This window comes from Desmodus rotundus, chromosome 5, assembly GCF_022682495.2.
Source record: "Desmodus rotundus isolate HL8 chromosome 5, HLdesRot8A.1, whole genome shotgun sequence".
NCBI classification, from domain to species: domain Eukaryota; kingdom Metazoa; phylum Chordata; class Mammalia; order Chiroptera; family Phyllostomidae; genus Desmodus; species Desmodus rotundus.
This window is the reverse complement of record NC_071391.1, coordinates 148,434,331-148,451,691: the sequence shown is the minus strand read 5'-3', so window position 1 is coordinate 148,451,691 and position 17,361 is coordinate 148,434,331. Positions and strand designations below refer to the sequence as shown.

The 17,361-nt window shown below is 43.7% G+C and overlaps 1 protein-coding gene across 6 annotated transcripts in view; it reads left to right on the top strand.

Moving 5' to 3' along the window:
* LTBP1 (latent transforming growth factor beta binding protein 1) overlaps positions 1 to 17,361 on the top strand; it is a 365,905-nt gene that overhangs the window by 24,741 nt on the left and 323,803 nt on the right. For all 6 annotated transcript variants that reach the window (XM_045189319.3, XM_024552641.4, XM_045189318.3 and 3 more), the window contains exon 3: positions 16,643 to 16,940. In XM_045189319.3, the coding sequence (XP_045045254.2) occupies positions 16,643 to 16,940 (298 nt within the window). The remainder of the gene's footprint in view (positions 1 to 16,642; positions 16,941 to 17,361) is intronic.

The window sequence follows — 17,361 nt, the reverse complement described above, 5'->3', positions numbered from 1 at the left end:
AAAGATGACCTGGGCTGTTTGTGGGGAGAGATCTTTATTGGAGGTGCTTGACTTAGGCAGAGAGATTGTGAGGAGTTTTAAGCCTTGGATGCGGTCCTGCTGCTTCTGAGCATTTGTGACTTCAGCTTTGGCCACAACAGCGCCAACTGATTTGTATCTGTTGTCATGGGTTTTCTTCGGCTTTATGATAAGCTGTCTGATGGAATTGCCTTACATGGGTGGAATGATTTTGATTTAAACAGCGTTATTGAGATATAATTCATATACCATATAATTCACCCATATTAAGTGTACAATTCAGTGTATAATATAACATTTGAAAAATAGTGTTCACTTGTGGCTAGTATGGTCAAAAATGAGTATTTTCCTGAACTTGGTAGCTGGGCCGGGAAATCATGGACAAGGCCGCCTTGTCTTTGGTCATATTCAGTGCTTGAAAACGCATAGACATGGGGGCCTGTGGCGGGTCTTCTCCCTGCTTCATAGGATATATGTATGAGGTTATTAATCATGTTGGTGCTCCTATTTATTCTGAAGGCTTGATCATCCGAGCACATTTTTAAGTGCTAAGGCAGGGTCACATAGCATGGTAGAATTAGCAGAAGCCTGGGAAGGAGATATGGTGACCCTCCTTCAGGGAGAGCGTCTGAGCTCTCTGTTCCTGCCAGTGAATTGCCACAGTGTTTAATGGCTTAAAACAAACATTATCATTTACTTACTCACGATTTTGAAGTTTGGCAAGGTTCAGTAGGGATGGATTGTCTTCCTACCATGTGGCATCTGCTGGGGCGCCTTGCGTGTGGATTTACTGCTAGGACAGAACACTCACAAGGCTATCAAGATGTATTGGCTGTTGTTCGTTGGGAGCTCAGTGGGGGCTGTTGGGTGGGGGCCTCTCCACGTGGTTGTTTGGGCTTGCCCATAGCACGGCAGCTGAAGTTCCAAAAGGGGAGAACTTTGCTTCCTGGCTTCTTAATGTCTGTGCTCAGAGGTCTCATAATGGCACTTCTGAAATATCTTTGGCTTAACAGTCACAGGCCCAGCTCAATTCAGGAGGGAGGGAACATACACTCCATCTTTCCTTTTATTTATGTATTTTTTATTGATTTAATCTTCATTGTACTTTTTCCATCACATTTAGTCCCCTTACTCCTCCCTCCCCTCAGGCAATCACCACGTTGTTGTCCACGTCCAGGAGAGAAGGGAAGGGAGGGAGAGAGGGAGAGAAGGGTGGGAGGGAGGGGATGAGACGTCATGTGAGAGAGAAACATCAATTGGTTGCCTCTTGTATGCACCCGAACTGGGGGCTGAACCTGCAACCCAGGCACATGCTCTGACCAGGAATTGAACCAGCGACCCTTTGGTTTGCAGGATGAAGCCCAACCAACTGTGCTACACCAGTCAGGGCATACGCTCCATCTTTTGATGGGAGGAACAGCCTCTATTGATGGGGAGGGGTGGAATTATTTGAGGACATCTTTAGACATACAAAGAACCACAACGGTCTTTTTTCTTTTCCTTCCTCATTTTCAATCCACGGAGGCCTGCCCTGAATCATGGTACAAGCTGGTGGTGACAAATAATGGGAAGGAATCTAAGAAAAATACAAAAATGGGTACCAGTAACTCCTGATCTTTAGGGGATTGTGGCTTCAGAGTAAATCACTGCAGAGTCCATCTGTTGAACAGGCAGCCGTGAAATTCGTGATTGTGCTGATTTTTTCATGGCTTTATTAAAATCTCTGTTTTCAGAATCCTTGTGTGTGTGGTTTTTTAATTTTCTTTCCCTTAATTAATGTTTTTCCAGAATCAATGAGCAGAAAACAGAGACAAGTACAATTACCGTCAAGTTGGTTATTCATGATATATTTTGAACAATAAAAAGAATCACTTAGCTTAAATCTTTAAAAACTTATACAACCACTTTTCTTCTTGGAAAACATAAACACATTAAGAACTTGGGTACAGTTACAGCCGTTATTATCATTCATTATTTAACAACTCTGACACTGTTTTAGACAGAAAGTTAATTTATTTTAAGGTTGACAACTTTTAACAGTAAAATAATTCTTGTTAATTCTGATCTTAATCATTACTCAAATTTCTCTTTGTTTACTGATTATACAGTTTTTACTTTTGAGATGGTCAGAGATTATAGAAAGGATTTTAGAGATCAATTAAGTAAAAAATTTAAATGCCTGTTGGAAGCGAGGCCCAATATGTGGGTAGAATATAGAAGGGGCATTTTACATTCACAGTGTTACTAGAATAATCTCTCCATTCAGAAGGCTGTCAGAAATGAGAAAAGCCATTTAAACAGTTTTAATTTCATATATTAATATTTTGAAAATAGAGCTTTGCTTGCTGATGAACCCTTGAAGTCCACAGTTCTATTTCAGCTTCAGTTCTGAAAATAGTTGTATCACGTTTCACAATCATAGAGCTAGTGGCCAGAAGACTAATGGTTTTCGAGTAGGATCATCCGCTGTGCATTTTCCTCCATTGGGGTGTCCGAACTTTTTGTGTCTCTGGGCCACGCTGGAAGAAGAAGAGTTGTCTTGGGCCACACATTAAATACACAAACACTAAGGAAAACTGGTGAGCAAAAAAAAGTTTTAAGTAAATTTACAATTTTGTGTTGGGCTGCATTCATAGCCATCCTGGGCCATGGGTTGGACACCTCTGAATGACCTTTTATTTCATAGTGTGGCTTCAACTGTTACTCATTTTGGGGGGTGAAATCCTAATTCTTATGGCCTCTGTAGTTGGGGCCATGTCCTCAGCCAGTCAGATGTTGGTGTCCTGTAGTGATGCTCAGACATTGTGACATTTGCGAGCATTTTATTTTAGCAAGGAAAGGCTTTGGCACCCCTTGGGGTATATGTCTTCTAAGGTATTCTTATCCTTGGTCACACAGCACTCCTACTTTACCTTAAGAAATGCTGTCCACATGAATCACGTGCTCGTTTTCAAAGGCTCTGTCTCATTCATGTAGCTGTTATCCTTTGCTCAGTTAAGGAAATTAGTTTGTCCGCGGCCACATCACTCTGAATGCAGCCGATCTCGTCTGATCTCGGAAGAAAATTAGTTTGGAAATGTGCACCTGGAGCGTGAGAACAGCCATACAGTGTTGTATTTTAATTTAGCGACGCTCTCTGCCACTTTGTCACCGCCCACCACAGCTGTACTCTGGGTGACTAAGTGTGGGGGAGAAAGAAAAAAGGGAGCTTATTCTGTTTGATCCAGTGAAAGGCTGTTTTAGGCAAATGTAAAACTCCAATGGTAGAAATACAATTCTATCCCAAAAGCATCCTTAAAGGCTATTTCTGGGCATGTGTGGGATGAATTTGGGGATGGGATAATAAAATAGCTGGCACCTGTCTAGGGCTTCCCTGAGCCAGGCACAGTCCTGAGTTCTTTGCATGTATTCATTTAATCCAGACAAGCTCTCGGTGTTTTTTAAAAAATGACCCATTTAACAGATGGGAAAACTGAGATGCAAAAAAAGGTCATAGAAAAATACCCAAGGGCACACAGCTACAGTGTCTGAGCTGGGGCTTGGTTTGCACTGCCAGGCTTAAGTGCTTTCTTTGCCACTAGGTGACACTCCCTAATCAAAGTCAATTTTAAAAAGGAAAGTATTAATCTTTTTCCCCTATATTTTAATCCAGGTTCCACAGACTCATTTCTCAAGCTGGCAGTCACTTCAGCCTCATAAAGGTTATCTTTTTAATTGCTGTGATTTTCAAAAGAGCTTCTCTTGTGTAACATTTTTGGTTGATGAAAAGAAAAGAAGTCAGCTTGGCAAACAGATTAAACAGGTTAATAATAGTGCTATACATATTACTTAATCACAGTATGTTAAGAATACATTTTACAGTAAAATAATGTAGGTTCCAATATAGTGTGGTTGTCATAAAGTCTAGTGTTTGGTTCTCTGTCTCACGTTTTGTTTAGATTGTAGAAACTGTAGCCTTTAAAAATGTGTGTTTAAACTAGTCTTTAAGTAAATTAACGTATCTTTTCAAAAAGTATTATAGAGTTTTGCCATACTGTAACAATACTAATAGGCCATTTGAGAAAACCTGGAAAGTATAATGCAATGTAAACAACAAAAAAATTTAGTAACCGGTATAATTTCACCACTCACAGGTAAATAATTCACATTAGCATTTACGTGTGTTTTTCTCCAGGCTCCTCCAGTCACGTGTTCATTCATTCAACAATCATTTATTGATTACCTTCTGTGACCTAGACATTATTCTAGGCCCAAGGGAAAAAGCAGTGACCAAAATATTCTCTCTCCCTGTGGAGCTGATGTTTTAGTGGGAGAAACAGACGATGGTTATATATGTATATAATACAATGTTAGGTAGCAATATGTGTTTTAAAGAAAAATGAGGAAGAGTAAGGGAATTGAGGCCCAGAGACCGCTGCTTTGGAGCAGACAGTCACGGGGTGGGGGCCTTGAATATCTGGGGCACAGTACAGGCGGGGAGCTGCCAGTCAGGGCCCGGCAGTGGAAGCAGGTGTGCTGTGCCCAGGGACTGGCCAGGAAGCCAGTGTGACAGGTGCTTGAGAAGTGCTAGGATGAGACACGGGAGTGGTGGCAAAGATGGCAGAGACTCGCAGGCTGTAGAAATAAGGGCTTCGCATTTCACTTTAAGGTTTGGAGCAGAGGAGCCATGTGATCTGACTTTGGTTCTAACTAGTCCCTCTGGCTGACTGCAGGGGACAGAGTGGCCGGGAGCAAGGTTTGAGGGGAGGTGGTAAGAAATGGTTAGATTCAGGATGCTTTCAAAGGTAGAGCCAAGAGGATTTGGAGATGGCCTGGATGTGTGGTAGAAGAGAAAGAAGAGAAATAGGGGGACAGCTTGGTGTTATTGGTGACTGCCCCCAATCCAGTTCTTAATCCTCAGTGCCTCAGGACATGACCTCCGGAATTAGGGCCATCGCAGATGTCATTAGTTAAGAAGAAGTCATACTGGAGTGAAGGGAGTGCTGGTCCAATATGACTGGTGTCCCTATAGGAACGGGGTACTCGGACACAGACACGTAGAGGGAACCATGTGAAGACACGCTGGAGAATGCCTGCATGTCTCAGGAGCTAGGAGAGGGGAATGGGACAGATTCTCTCCCACAGCCCTCAGAAGGAACCGCCCCCTTCCACGCCTTGGTTTTAGAACTCCAGCCTCCAGAACTGTGGGACAAGACTTTCTGTCGTTAAAGCCACCCAGGGTGTGGCACTTTGTTACAGCGGCCCTAGCACACCGACACACTGGGGGAGCAACTGGGTGAAGGGCGGTGGGTCTCAAGGAGAAGGGTGCCAAGGAGGAACAGGTGTGGAGTGGGGGTGGGGGAGGGGAATCAACACGTGATAAGTTTGAGGAGCCTGTTAGGTCTCCACGGGGCAGTTGGACTTGGAAACCTGGAGTTCAGATGGGAGGGCCAGGCCTGAGAGTAGATGTGGGCACACTCTAGGTGGAAATCAAGCCATGGGACTGAATGACATGACCAGGAGAAGGGTCCAAGGACCAAGCAAGCCAGGAACACGTCAGCAAGTAGAGATCAGGAAGAGAAGAATGAGCCGGAGGGAGATTAAAAAGGGGTTGGGGTGAGGGTGTGACCTCTCAGCCGAGGGAGGAAAGTGGCAAGGAGGGCGGGACTGACCGTCCATTGCACTCTCATTCAAGGAGTGAGAAGGCCCACTGGGTGGGCAGCCTGGCGGTCACTGGGGACTCCAACACGATCTGATTCCTTGGACACCTAGAGGCGCGAAGCTGATTGGAATGAGTTCTAGAGAGCGGGGGAGCTTTTTTTTTTTTTAAACGTGGCATTACATCATAAGCATTTCTCTGTCATTAAACATGTCCCGTAAACGTTGTCTTTAATGACTGTATCACAGTCCATGATTTTTATCTATTCCTTATTGTTTCATGGGCAGGATGTTTCTACTTTTACCACTGCACTAACTGTCATACTGCAGTAGAGCGATGTGAATTGAAAATTTCCTAGATTAAGAACGACAACGCATGAACAGGCACGAGTGCTTTTAGAGCTCACTCCTGAAGTGTGGCCCCTCACTTTACCGAAAGCCCGCCCCCACGGACACTCCCGCCAGCGTTGTAGGAGAGGGCTGGTCTCACTGCACACCTCTCTTCTGTATAGCCCTGCCTTGACTAGAACGTCCAGAAGAGGGTTCAGTTACCATGGTGACGATGGGCATCAATGTTGCATTGCTTCATTACAGTGCAGTGTCTTTCCTGGTTACATCCACTCATACTGGACCAACACTCATACTGGACCAGCGTCCTGACCACGTATTTAAGAATAGAGTCATACCTTTGTACTTGTTGGCTTCAGAACTCGTCAGTCAAACCCTGTACTTGTCGCCTTTTGATGAGAATAAAATGTTTCAGCACTCGGCGCTTGCTCGGGGCTCATGGCGCTTGGTTGGGGCTCGTCCTGCTTGCTGGACCTTGTATGAGTCACAGAGCGGCCCTGCGACAGGAATGCTTCATCGTTCAGTACTCTTCGGTTTTGGCACTCGTCACGAGTTCTGGAAGGAACTAACGACTGAGTACTGAGGTACCACTGTATGTTGTAACTCCTTCCCTACTTTGCTGAACCTGATTTCTTATGAACCGTATGGTGATTTTTTCCCTACACTGACCTGTCTTTCCTACTGGACTCTGATCTCCTTGATAGCAGGAAATTTATCTCTTTTCTCTTTATCCACAGTTCTTGGTACAGTGCTAGAATATAAGGCAGAGGGGCTCAATGTTTGAATAATGAATGAGGAAAGATTACATGATGGGATTAAAACAAGGTTTTAGATTTATTATTTAGAGCTACATGGTCTTCCAATGAATTTGAAAGATGTTAATTAGAATAGTTTATATGTGCATGATAGTTCACAGTCTGTAAAACCCAAGATTTGTCAAAAAACTTGTAATTATATATATGTACTAACAGTGCACAAGATGAAATTATACTATTACTAGAGGAAGTGTTTAATAAATAACTTAACGAGTGGCAAAGTAACCTTGTGTTTTTACTCACTTTAATAGTAATTAACTTTTACAAAGCCTACAGGGTCCCTTTAGAGTTCTCATTTTGAATGGCTGTGATACCATACTCCACTTAACTTGTCTGGTTCTTTTCATCTCTTATTGTGTAAATAACACGGCTGTGGACAGCTGAACATATGTATGTGTGTAGTTTTTTCCTTTTTTGACTTTTAAGATAAATTTCTAGAAATGAGGCTACTAAAATATTTGACAGATGATGTTTAACTGCTTTCTAAAAGGCCTGTACCATCATACTACCATCTTTGCAGCAATTTGTGTTAATAACTTTACATCTTTTTATAAATTAAGTGGCCATAATACGGTTTCATCTTGTTTTAGTTTGCTTTTTTTGATGACTTAATTAATTTGAACATTACCCCAAAAGCTTATTTACTAATTACACTTTCTATTGCCTTGTCTATTTCTTTCCTTTTTTTCCTTTTTCGATTTTAGTCTTAATTTGTTAGAGACAACTTTTATTATTTCTTCCTATATAAGAGCATTTTCTGAAAATCTTTTCTGGTTTTTCTCTTTTTACTTTGCTGTTTTTAATTACATGTTTATATTGTCTAAACTATAGATCTTTAATTTTGTTTCCTTTTCCTTTTTTTGCACTGACTTAAAAAAAAAAAAACACCAAGTTCATAAAATGGCAGTAATAAGACCAGAAACAGAACTCTGAAAAAGTGCTGGTGGTTTTTCATTCACATGACTTATGACTTTTAATTATGTTCTATTTTGTGAGTGATTTCACAGTTATTGATGGCATTGGGAGGAGTGTGTTTGGCCTCAGTGGACCCCCTATTTTAAATTAAATCACATGGTAACAAGCCACTCCTGCTGAGCTCAGCCTTTAAGAGCCTCAACCCTTCCAGAACACAGCTCCTGGGGAATTAGGCAGATGAAGGCTCAGTCCTTGGTATGAAGGCCTTAAACTCCCGAGCGGAGTCATGAGATTCTGCACACAACCTCTGTGACTTGTGTTCTGGGTAGTGGGTGCTCTATTCGACCTTCTGGCTGCTTGGTTCAGCTGTCCCGTGAGAGAACATTAGGAAAGACCCAGGGTGGGAAATCCGCGGTGGGCAGGACGCCTGTCTGACTGCCTGACGTGGAGGAGAGAGAGCAGTCCAAGCACACCCCGCCCCCGAAGTACTTCACATGAATTTTCATAACAATCACAGCCCACAAGGGTGATTAAATGTATCGGTGCTTGCTTCACCCATCCAGAAAACTCGCTCATGTGGAATTCTTCCTTATTCCACAAGGCTGGATAGAAAAGGCAGGGGGATGTTATGCTATTATTCTTTGCCCTTTAGGGATTTTGGAGGAAGCTGACCCAGAGACATTTACAAGGAGAGTACAGCATTTATTTGGGTTTGGTACGAGAAGCAGACGGAGCTAGAGTAGACTGAAATGTGTGACCTCATGCTATGTTTCTTGTGATCTGATATCACTTAGTGTTATTGAATAACTTCAAAGGGCAGCTGGGAATGACTGCGAAGACACACAGAGCAAAGCAATTTCTCACCTGCTGTCTCTGATCACAGAAGACACAGTTAGACTCGTATTTCTCCCGGGGCACATGCGGGAGACATGCTGCAACTTGTTTGGAGAGAAAGGCAAGGGGCAGAGACTCACACTGTTTGCCCTGTGTGAGCTGGGACAGGGTTTAAATATAACTAGTAGTTACTTTTTTAGAATTAAAAGCAATAGAAGCTGGCCTTCAGGACATGGGCTACTGCCTAAAAATACAGTCACCAAATTTTTAAATAACATTAGGATCAGCTTGTCAAACGGGAGTCGGGTTCAAAGGTGGAAGAAATCCAAGGGTATTTACTGTTTGGGAAAAAAACCTGAGAATTTGACTGTTTCAAATGATGAAAGAGTGTTTTCAGAGACCAGCATGGCAGCCAGGATGGAGTAGGATTTGGTTGCCTGTCCTGCTCACCCAGGTGGTGACGTGGCTGTTGGTAAGCCCAGTGCTTGCAGATTGCGTTCATCATTGCCCTCGTGGCAATTTCTGCCATGTGGACTGATCTCATCCTTATGACTCCTTCTCCCTGTGATTAAAGAACAGGTTTCAACTACCTTCAATTCCCAGTTGCCTTTTGTGGGATTTTAAAAAAATTGCTTCAATGTTTAAAAACTGAAAAACATACATAAAAGTACAAAGGATACAACAGTAAATCCCTATCTGTTTACTGTCCACAGCTAAGATAGGTCTACTTGTCATATTTACTACCTATCTTTTCTTCTAAAGAAAAAATATTCCAACAAAGTGACCTATTTCCTTCTTTGCTATTGTTCCCCTTCCTTCCCTGAGGTGATCGCTGCCGTGAATTTAGTATGAACCCAGTACATATTTTATGCGTTTGTTGAGTTCCCATGTATTTATAAAATCAGATAGTATTGTTTTATGTATTTTGTTGACATACAGTTATAATATGATTCATATAAGTAACAGTATAATAAAATAACATAATTTGTTTTCTTTTTCTAAAAATTTTTTTATTTTACTTTTTTTTTAAGATTTTATTCATTTATTTTTAGAGAGAGGGGAAGGGAAGTTCTCGAGAAAGAGAGGGAGAGAAACATCAATGTGTGGTTGCCTCTTGAGCGACCCCTACTGGGGACCTGGCCCGCAACCAAGGTATGTGCCCTGACTAGGAATTGAACTGGCGACCCTTTGGTTTGCAGGGCCCGCGCTCAATCCACTGAGCCACACCAGCCAGGGCTAACTTGCTTTCTTTAGGCAAATGTTATTTTCAGGACCCACCCATTTTGATGGGTATAGATTTAGCTCATGATTTCAACAGTTGGATGGTATTCCATTGTATGAATGAATATATCATAGTTTATGAATTCATCTATCAGTGCTGATATTTTCCTGCTGTAGTTGGTGTGCAGTGAACATTCTTGTATGTGTGTCTATGTGCCTATAAGTGACACTGCTGGGCTTTCACGTTATAAACTTACTAGGTATTGCGGATTGCTTTTTATGGAGGTGATAGAAAATATACTCCCGTGAGCGGTACGTGAGAGGTCCTGTTTCTCTAAGTCATTGCTAACACATTGTGCAGCCTTATTGCCAGTCCTGTGAGTGTGAAATTGCATCTCAGTAGGGTTTCGATTTGCAGTTGTCTGATAGTTGGAAAAGCTGAGTATCTTTTCATGTTTATTTGCTACTCACATTTCATCACCTTTGAATAGTCAATTCGTATCCTTTGTTTTTTTCCTATTGATTTGTAGGAATCCTTGATACATCTGCTTACTAATTCTTTGTTAAATATATTGCAAGTGTCTTCTCTTTGTCATCTGTGTCTCAATTTTGTGAACGGTGTCTTAAATTTTGATATAGTCAAGCTGATTAGTCCTTTTGGATTTTTTACTTACTGGTTCACATTTGAGGGTCTTCCTTACCCTGAAGTGTGAAATACTCTCTCAAATTTTCTTTTAAAGGTTTCAAAGCTCTGGAACGTATATGCTGGGTGGGTAGGAACCTAATTTTAATTCTTTTGGATAGATGGCTGTTTTTTTTCCAACACCATTTTTTAGGTAGACGATTATTTCTTTACAGATTTCTTATGTATCCTTCCTCATCTTCCAGGGCTCCACTTGTATTTGCCTTTCTCTAAACTTTTCATTACATTTCATTGATCCCTTTTTCTGTGTGAACCAGCACCCCATTGTCCTACCAGGTGTACTAGTTTGTAGAATCTTTTGGATTATCTATACAGACACCCAGGTACACTGAAATACTGATACATTTGTTTCTTCCTTTCCCGTTCTTGGACCTCTTCTTTCTTTGTCTTGTTTGGCCGTGCTGGCTGGGACTCACAGATCGACTATTAGAGGTTATCGTGGGCTCCAGACTTGTTTCCAGCTTCGACAGGAAACGTTTAGGGCTTCCACGGAATGCTTGTTGCAGGCTCGGGTGTGTTTCTTGTTGTGGGAAATGCTGTAGGCAGTTTACCAGGACAAGAAATACCTTTTTATTCCCAGCTGGCTAACAGTTTTTATTTTTAATCATGCATAAGTGATGTATTTTACTGGAAGATTTTCTGTACTCTTTGAGATAAATTTTCGTAACATGGGGAATTTCATTGATAGATTTGCTGGCATTAAAGCCATCCTCACATTTCTGGAATCAATTCTGTTTGCTCTCTGTTTTTGAAATACTGTTAAATTGGATTTACTAATATTTTATTTAGGTATTTTGCATCTGTATATTTTTTAAGAGAGGGGAAGGGAGAGGGAAAGGGAGAGAAACATCGATGTGAGAAAGAAACATCGATGTGAGAGAGAGGTATCAATTGGTTGCCTTTTGTACACGCCCTCAGGGGGCACTGAACCTGCAACCTGGGTGTGTGCCCTGACTGGGAATCAAACCTGTGACCCTTCCGTTTCTGGGACGATGCCCAACCAACTGAGCCACATCCTCCAGGGCTGCATCTATATTCTTCACTGTGATTTGTGTGTTAGTTTTCTTTTGTGTGTTATTCTTGCCTGATTTTGTTACTGAGGCTTTGCTATTCTGGAATCTCTATTGAATGTCCTTACTCTGGAGGGTCAGGACTGGGAACTTGCACCCTGCCCATCCCGGGAGTTTGGCTTCACCATGTTTGGTCCTCGGCCTGTGCAGCTTGGGATCAGGTGGAGGCTCCAGGGGAACCTCTGCAGGCCCCAGTGTGGTCTCAGTGTGAGGGTCTCTGCCCTGCAGATTCCCGCCTTCAGCCGCTGAGGTCTCAGCTCAGGAGTCCCTCGCTCCCTGCTCTTCGGCTCGGTTCCTCCTCCTTGTGCCACAGTGGGCAGAGTGCCTGCCCTGTCGGTGGGGCTGCTTGTGGGTTCATGCCCTCTTTGATTCCCTTCTCTCAGGAGTTACAGTCCTCACTTGACAGTTGTCTGGTGTCTGACAACAGCTGTTTTATATCTTTCATCCATATTTTTAGTTGTTTATGGAAAAAAGGCTTGTTTGGAAACAGTTATTCCACGTTGGCCAACCTTGGAAACCTATCTTTTTAACCTAAAAAACAAAACCGCCCTTTAAAATCGTTGTTCTGTTTGGAATGGTGGAGGTAGTTAGAGGGTTAGCTGTCAGTGCTTATCTTCCACAGATTATCTGCTTTATTGGATTATCTACCTTAAGAATTGTGATTCCCCCCCCCCCCCCCCCCCCCCGCCCCATGCCATTCCTTTTTACAAACTGAGTATCTCCCGGAAGCTCCTTTTTCCTCTATTGCACTTGAACTTCTTATACTAACTCCCTGGATGTGTGTTCGTGTGGACGTTTAGAAACTTGTCGCAGCTCCCAGCAGCCACTGCTGTGTTCTCTTGTGTGAGTCCCTGACCAGTTGTTTCAGAGTTCTTCTAGAACCCACCGGACCTGAGCTTCTGAAACTTTCTTTAACAGCCGTGCTGTTAAAGGCCACTGCAGACCTCATACGTAGTGGAGTATGTTTTAATATTGATTTGGATTTTAACACCATCTTTGAAGGATTGGAGGCTATTTGATCAAACAACATACAAACCAAGTCTGGAGGTGTGGGCATTATTATGGGATGGACTATGAACCCACGGATTGATTACCTTCCCTTCACAAATGTCCTGAAATCCCAGCATCCTTTGGGAAGGAGCGGCTCTACATTCCCATCAGTCACTCAGCCAAGATGAGGATCAGGCTCCCGTCCTGGGATCTATAAAGTTCTGCATAAGCCTGACCTCACAGTTTATCATCTAGTTGGGAAATAAGAAAACATTGTTGAAAGATCACTAATAATATGTGACAGGATGTGGGAAGGGGGTGGCAGAAGTGGGACAGGAGTTCAGGTGGTACAAAGATCGTGGGAGGGGTGGGGGGCATTTGGGAAAGACCTCATAGAAGGGGAGAAGGTTTCCAGCTTCCTGGGCCTCTGTCTCAGGACAGGGCGCCCTGCGTGCAGGTGTAGGAGTGGTGAGCTTCCGCAGGGATGGCCCCGGGGGCCATGGCGGGGGGCGGGGGGGGGGCAGATGTAGAGGGTCCTGAAGTGTATCTCATGGGAAGCTAAACTGTGTTGTAAGTTGTTGAATGAAGGAGAAAAAAAATTCGGAGAGCTACATTTCAGGAAGACTAGTCTGGCCACAAGTCTGGATTAGGATTTTGTTCCCTGGTCTGCGGGTTCTCAAGTTTGGCTGCACATTGCAATCACCTGGAGAGTTAAAAAAGAATAAAAATACTGGTGCCTGAGCCCCATCCCCCAGAGTTTCTGATTCAATTTGCTGGCATTAGTTTTGTTTGGTTTTTATATTTTTTAAATTTTTCAATTACAGCTGACACTTACTAATTACTGTTGGGTGTACAACATAGTGATTAGATGTTTATATAATTTAAAAAGTGATCATCCCAGTAGGTCTGCTACCCACCGGACACTGTACTTAGTTACTACAATATTATTGACAATATTCCCTGTGCTGTAGTTTACATCCCTGAGACTATCTTTGTAACTGGCAGTTTGTACATCTCAATCCCTCCCCCTTTCCATCCCTCTCCCAACCTCCCTCCCACTTTAGGCCTGCGTTTGGAGAGTTCTACAGCTCTCCAGCGGTTTCTAAGGTGCAGCAAAGCCTGAGCACCACCTCCCAGCCCTCTGATAAGATCTTGGTGTCATGTTTTCTCATTGTGTTGGACCACAGCTGGCCAGGAAAATGCAGAATCAACTGGTGGAAAAAACCATTTTTAAAGTGCTTTTGTAATATTTTTTTGTGATATTCCATATCTTTCAACACCTCAAAATAACAGTTTTCTCATAAATGCCTATACATTTTTACGCCGGCCATGGAGTAGAGGGTGACCACATGTATAAACTTTTGGAAGGGACCCACAGTGATCGCGACAATTTGGTCCCATGGAACATTTTTTATTTTTGTATTAAACATAAAAGGGCAACGTAAAACAACTACTTTCATCATAGCAACAATTCATGAAAATGAAAGCACCGGTAGTGTGAAAACACCCAACTTGCAATTACAAAAAATAGAAAGCCTCCAAAACTTGCTGGTGGAACGCTGCCGGTTTCCAAAGGCCGACCGTCAGTGGTTTTCGCACGTGAGTGCGCGTCGGACCCGCCTGGGGCGGGGGCAGTCAGACTGCTGGGCTCTGGTTCGCGATCCAGTGGCGGAGGATGTGCGTTTCTCACGTGTTTCCGGGCCACACTGCTGCTGGCCCCAACGCCGTGCTCTCAGGAGTGCGGTGTAGGAATCACTACTGTACGAGGGCCGACCAGAGAGCCTAGGAAGATGGCTTGATAAAATCTGGTCGCAGGACAGGAGTTTTGCTTTGCATCTCAGGTGAAGGGCTTGTCTTGGCAGGTAGGGAATCTGTCCCCCACCCGCAACCACCCTGGTTGAAGCCAGCCCCTCCTGCTGGTATGCTCCAGGGGGCTGCTGCCAGAACCTACTGGGGGTAGGAGCAGCAGGAAATTGTCTCATTATCCTCCTTAGTGTCCTTTTAAAATTTACAGCAAAAGGGTGGTATCGTACATAGTCATACTATTACATACCATGTTCTTTTTCTTACAGTAGGAAATTTTTGTTGGTTTGATTTTTTTTCTTTTCTTTCCCTGTCCCCCTACCACATACAAAATTTGAAGAGTGGAAAAAAAAAAGTCTCTACCCTTTTAAGCTTCTAATCCATCCACATCCTCCTGAAGACAGGTCTCACTGTGTATTCTCAGTGGTGTGGGGAGATGCCCGTCCTGTGCCCCCACCCAGGGACTGGCTGTGGCAGACTGCTCTCTGCAGCCTTCCTGGTAGACGAGGCGACATTTGCCATACACCTTGGGAGGGAGGAGAAGCGGCAATCACTCTCAGATGTTCAACTGAAACGCGTTTCTCACCGAAAGCATGCAGAGAATGCTTACGTGAAAGTGCCCGGAGGGGGATCTCTGGCAGAAGCCCAGCCCCCAGCGCCCAGGCCAGCCTTCACCCACGGCCACTTCTGTGCTCCCTGGGTGGGGCCTGTTTCCATTCCTGGGGCATTCCATAAATACCCACGCCGAGAAGGGACCCGATGATTATCCGTCAGGAAAATGCTGATAAATTAGGGTACTGAACTCTAGAAGGGCATCCATCGCCTTTGACTCTGAACTCTAGAAGCCTAATATGGAAAGAACCCTTGGGGACATTTTAGAACAAGCAGCTACTGCCCTCCAGCTGCCCCCAGACGTGTACAGGTGCAGAGGCCAAGGTTAAATAACTCTCTCCAAGGTCACCTAGGGAGCTGGCTGCATTTTCCTTTCTTATTTTATTTTTAAGAATCCTTCTCAACTTTTGGAATGTTTGTCAGCTTAGTATTCTCACACTTGCCACCCATTTCTTGTCATTATTTACTGTAACTAATAGGATTCATACCGTAGAAAGATGGGAGCAATATTGTCTGTCTTTACTGACAAAATGGTTAGGTTTCAGAGCTTTTCGGTCCTCCATACCTGAGTCTCCCGCCGTTCACATCCCTCATCTGTTTTGCAATTGTCTGGGGACTGAATCTCGTGGTGAGTTTTCTGGGAGATTTAGTATTGTGGTCTCCCCTCAGGACCAAGAGTTTTAGTCACAGGTGTACTGCTAGGCAAAGGTTGGCATACATAAATGTGTTTGGGCAAAGGAGCGACTGAAGCAATCATGTCCATAGGCCAATGACATTAACCTAATAAGATCATGTGGGTTACATCTGAACTCCCATGGGACCTATGCTAAAAACCCACTTGCCTTCCCCGTGACTCACAGCCCTGCTAACTCTAAAGCTCTGCTTGGCCACAAGCCTGGTGATGCAAAGTACACACGTCCTAGCAAATAGGAGATAAAGAGCTTGTTTCTTTTTGGTTGCCTTGCCTTATAAAATTAGGGATGGTGTACAGTGCACTGGCAAAGGAATAAAAATGTATACTGGATGACTCTCAACCTATTTGTCTCTCATGTAAATAACAAGTGGGTTGGACCAGATTTCTGAGAGATTGTCTCTCAGCTGTGATAGCTTATGTAAGATGAAGTCTGTAGCACTTTTTGAGGGGTTGGGATTGGGCTTGGGCTTTTGTGCTTTAGCCAAGTCTTGCTTGGATATCTAAAATTTAAACGTAAGCCACAGAGCACAAATTGAAAAGACGGGCAGAGCATTTTCTTAAGTTTTTTCCTGTGTTTCTGATGCATTTCTGAACGGCAACTGTAGTAAAGGGACGAAGAACAGGGACTTGAGAGCCAGTTCCCTTGGATAAAAGTCCCGGCTCTTCCATGTCCTGATAACTGTGTGACCTTTGGCAAACTAACTGCAAAACCCGTGTCTGTTTCTTCTCGGTGAAATGGTCAGAATAAGATATCCACGGACTGGTTGCTGGGGGATTCCATTCGTTGATACATAGTGGGATGGCGCCTGACACGCAGGCAGATGTTAATGAACTGCCACCACTGTCCTCATCACCTGGATGTCTTTGAGTATGATTGTAGTTTACTGCTGAATACCCGGATGCTGCTGTTAGGCCCGTGGAAGAATTCGTGAAGTCTGTAATGCTCTTCTTCAAACCTGTATTCTCTGTTATCTCTCCGCAGCCAACTGTGTTCCGCCATGCCAGAATGGAGGGATGTGTCTCAGGCCTCAGCTCTGTGTGTGTAAACCAGGGACCAAGGGCAAAGCCTGTGAGGTCACGACTGCCCAGGACACCGCGTCACCGGTCTTCGGAGGGCAGAGTCCCGGGGCTGCTTCCTCCTGGGTCCCTGCTGAGCAATCAGCGAAACACACTTCGGCTAAGAAGGCAGACATGCTACCGAGAGTCAGTCCCGTGGCCCAGATGACCTTGACCCTCAAGCCGAAGCCTTCAGTAGGACTCTCCCAGCAGATACATTCTCAGTGAGTGTTTTGAATTGGCCTCCAGCTCAGGAGCATCTTTATTACTCTCTTAGATGAATCGCCTTAGACCACTCTTCTTTACCCGTTTGCAGAAATCACTTGCATCATAATGCCCATCTTTCCTTAAGATTTTACATGTCACGCTTACACAACAAGTCTCTTAAAAAATACCTGATGTGTGTGCTTAGCCTCTGCAGGGAAGAGGTCCTATTAAATAAGCACAAACCAGGGCACTAGTGAAGATTAGAGCGGTCAAAGTTGGAAGGGAACAATAAAGATAATCGTTTGATTGTGGTAGAGCTGTGAGTTCAAAACATTCTTGGTGGGGGTGCTCTAGAGTGTTGAAAGAATAATTTAAAAAAGGAAAATAATGTGATTTAAAAAGATATATGGAAAAGGTGGGAATGCCACTTTGCACAGA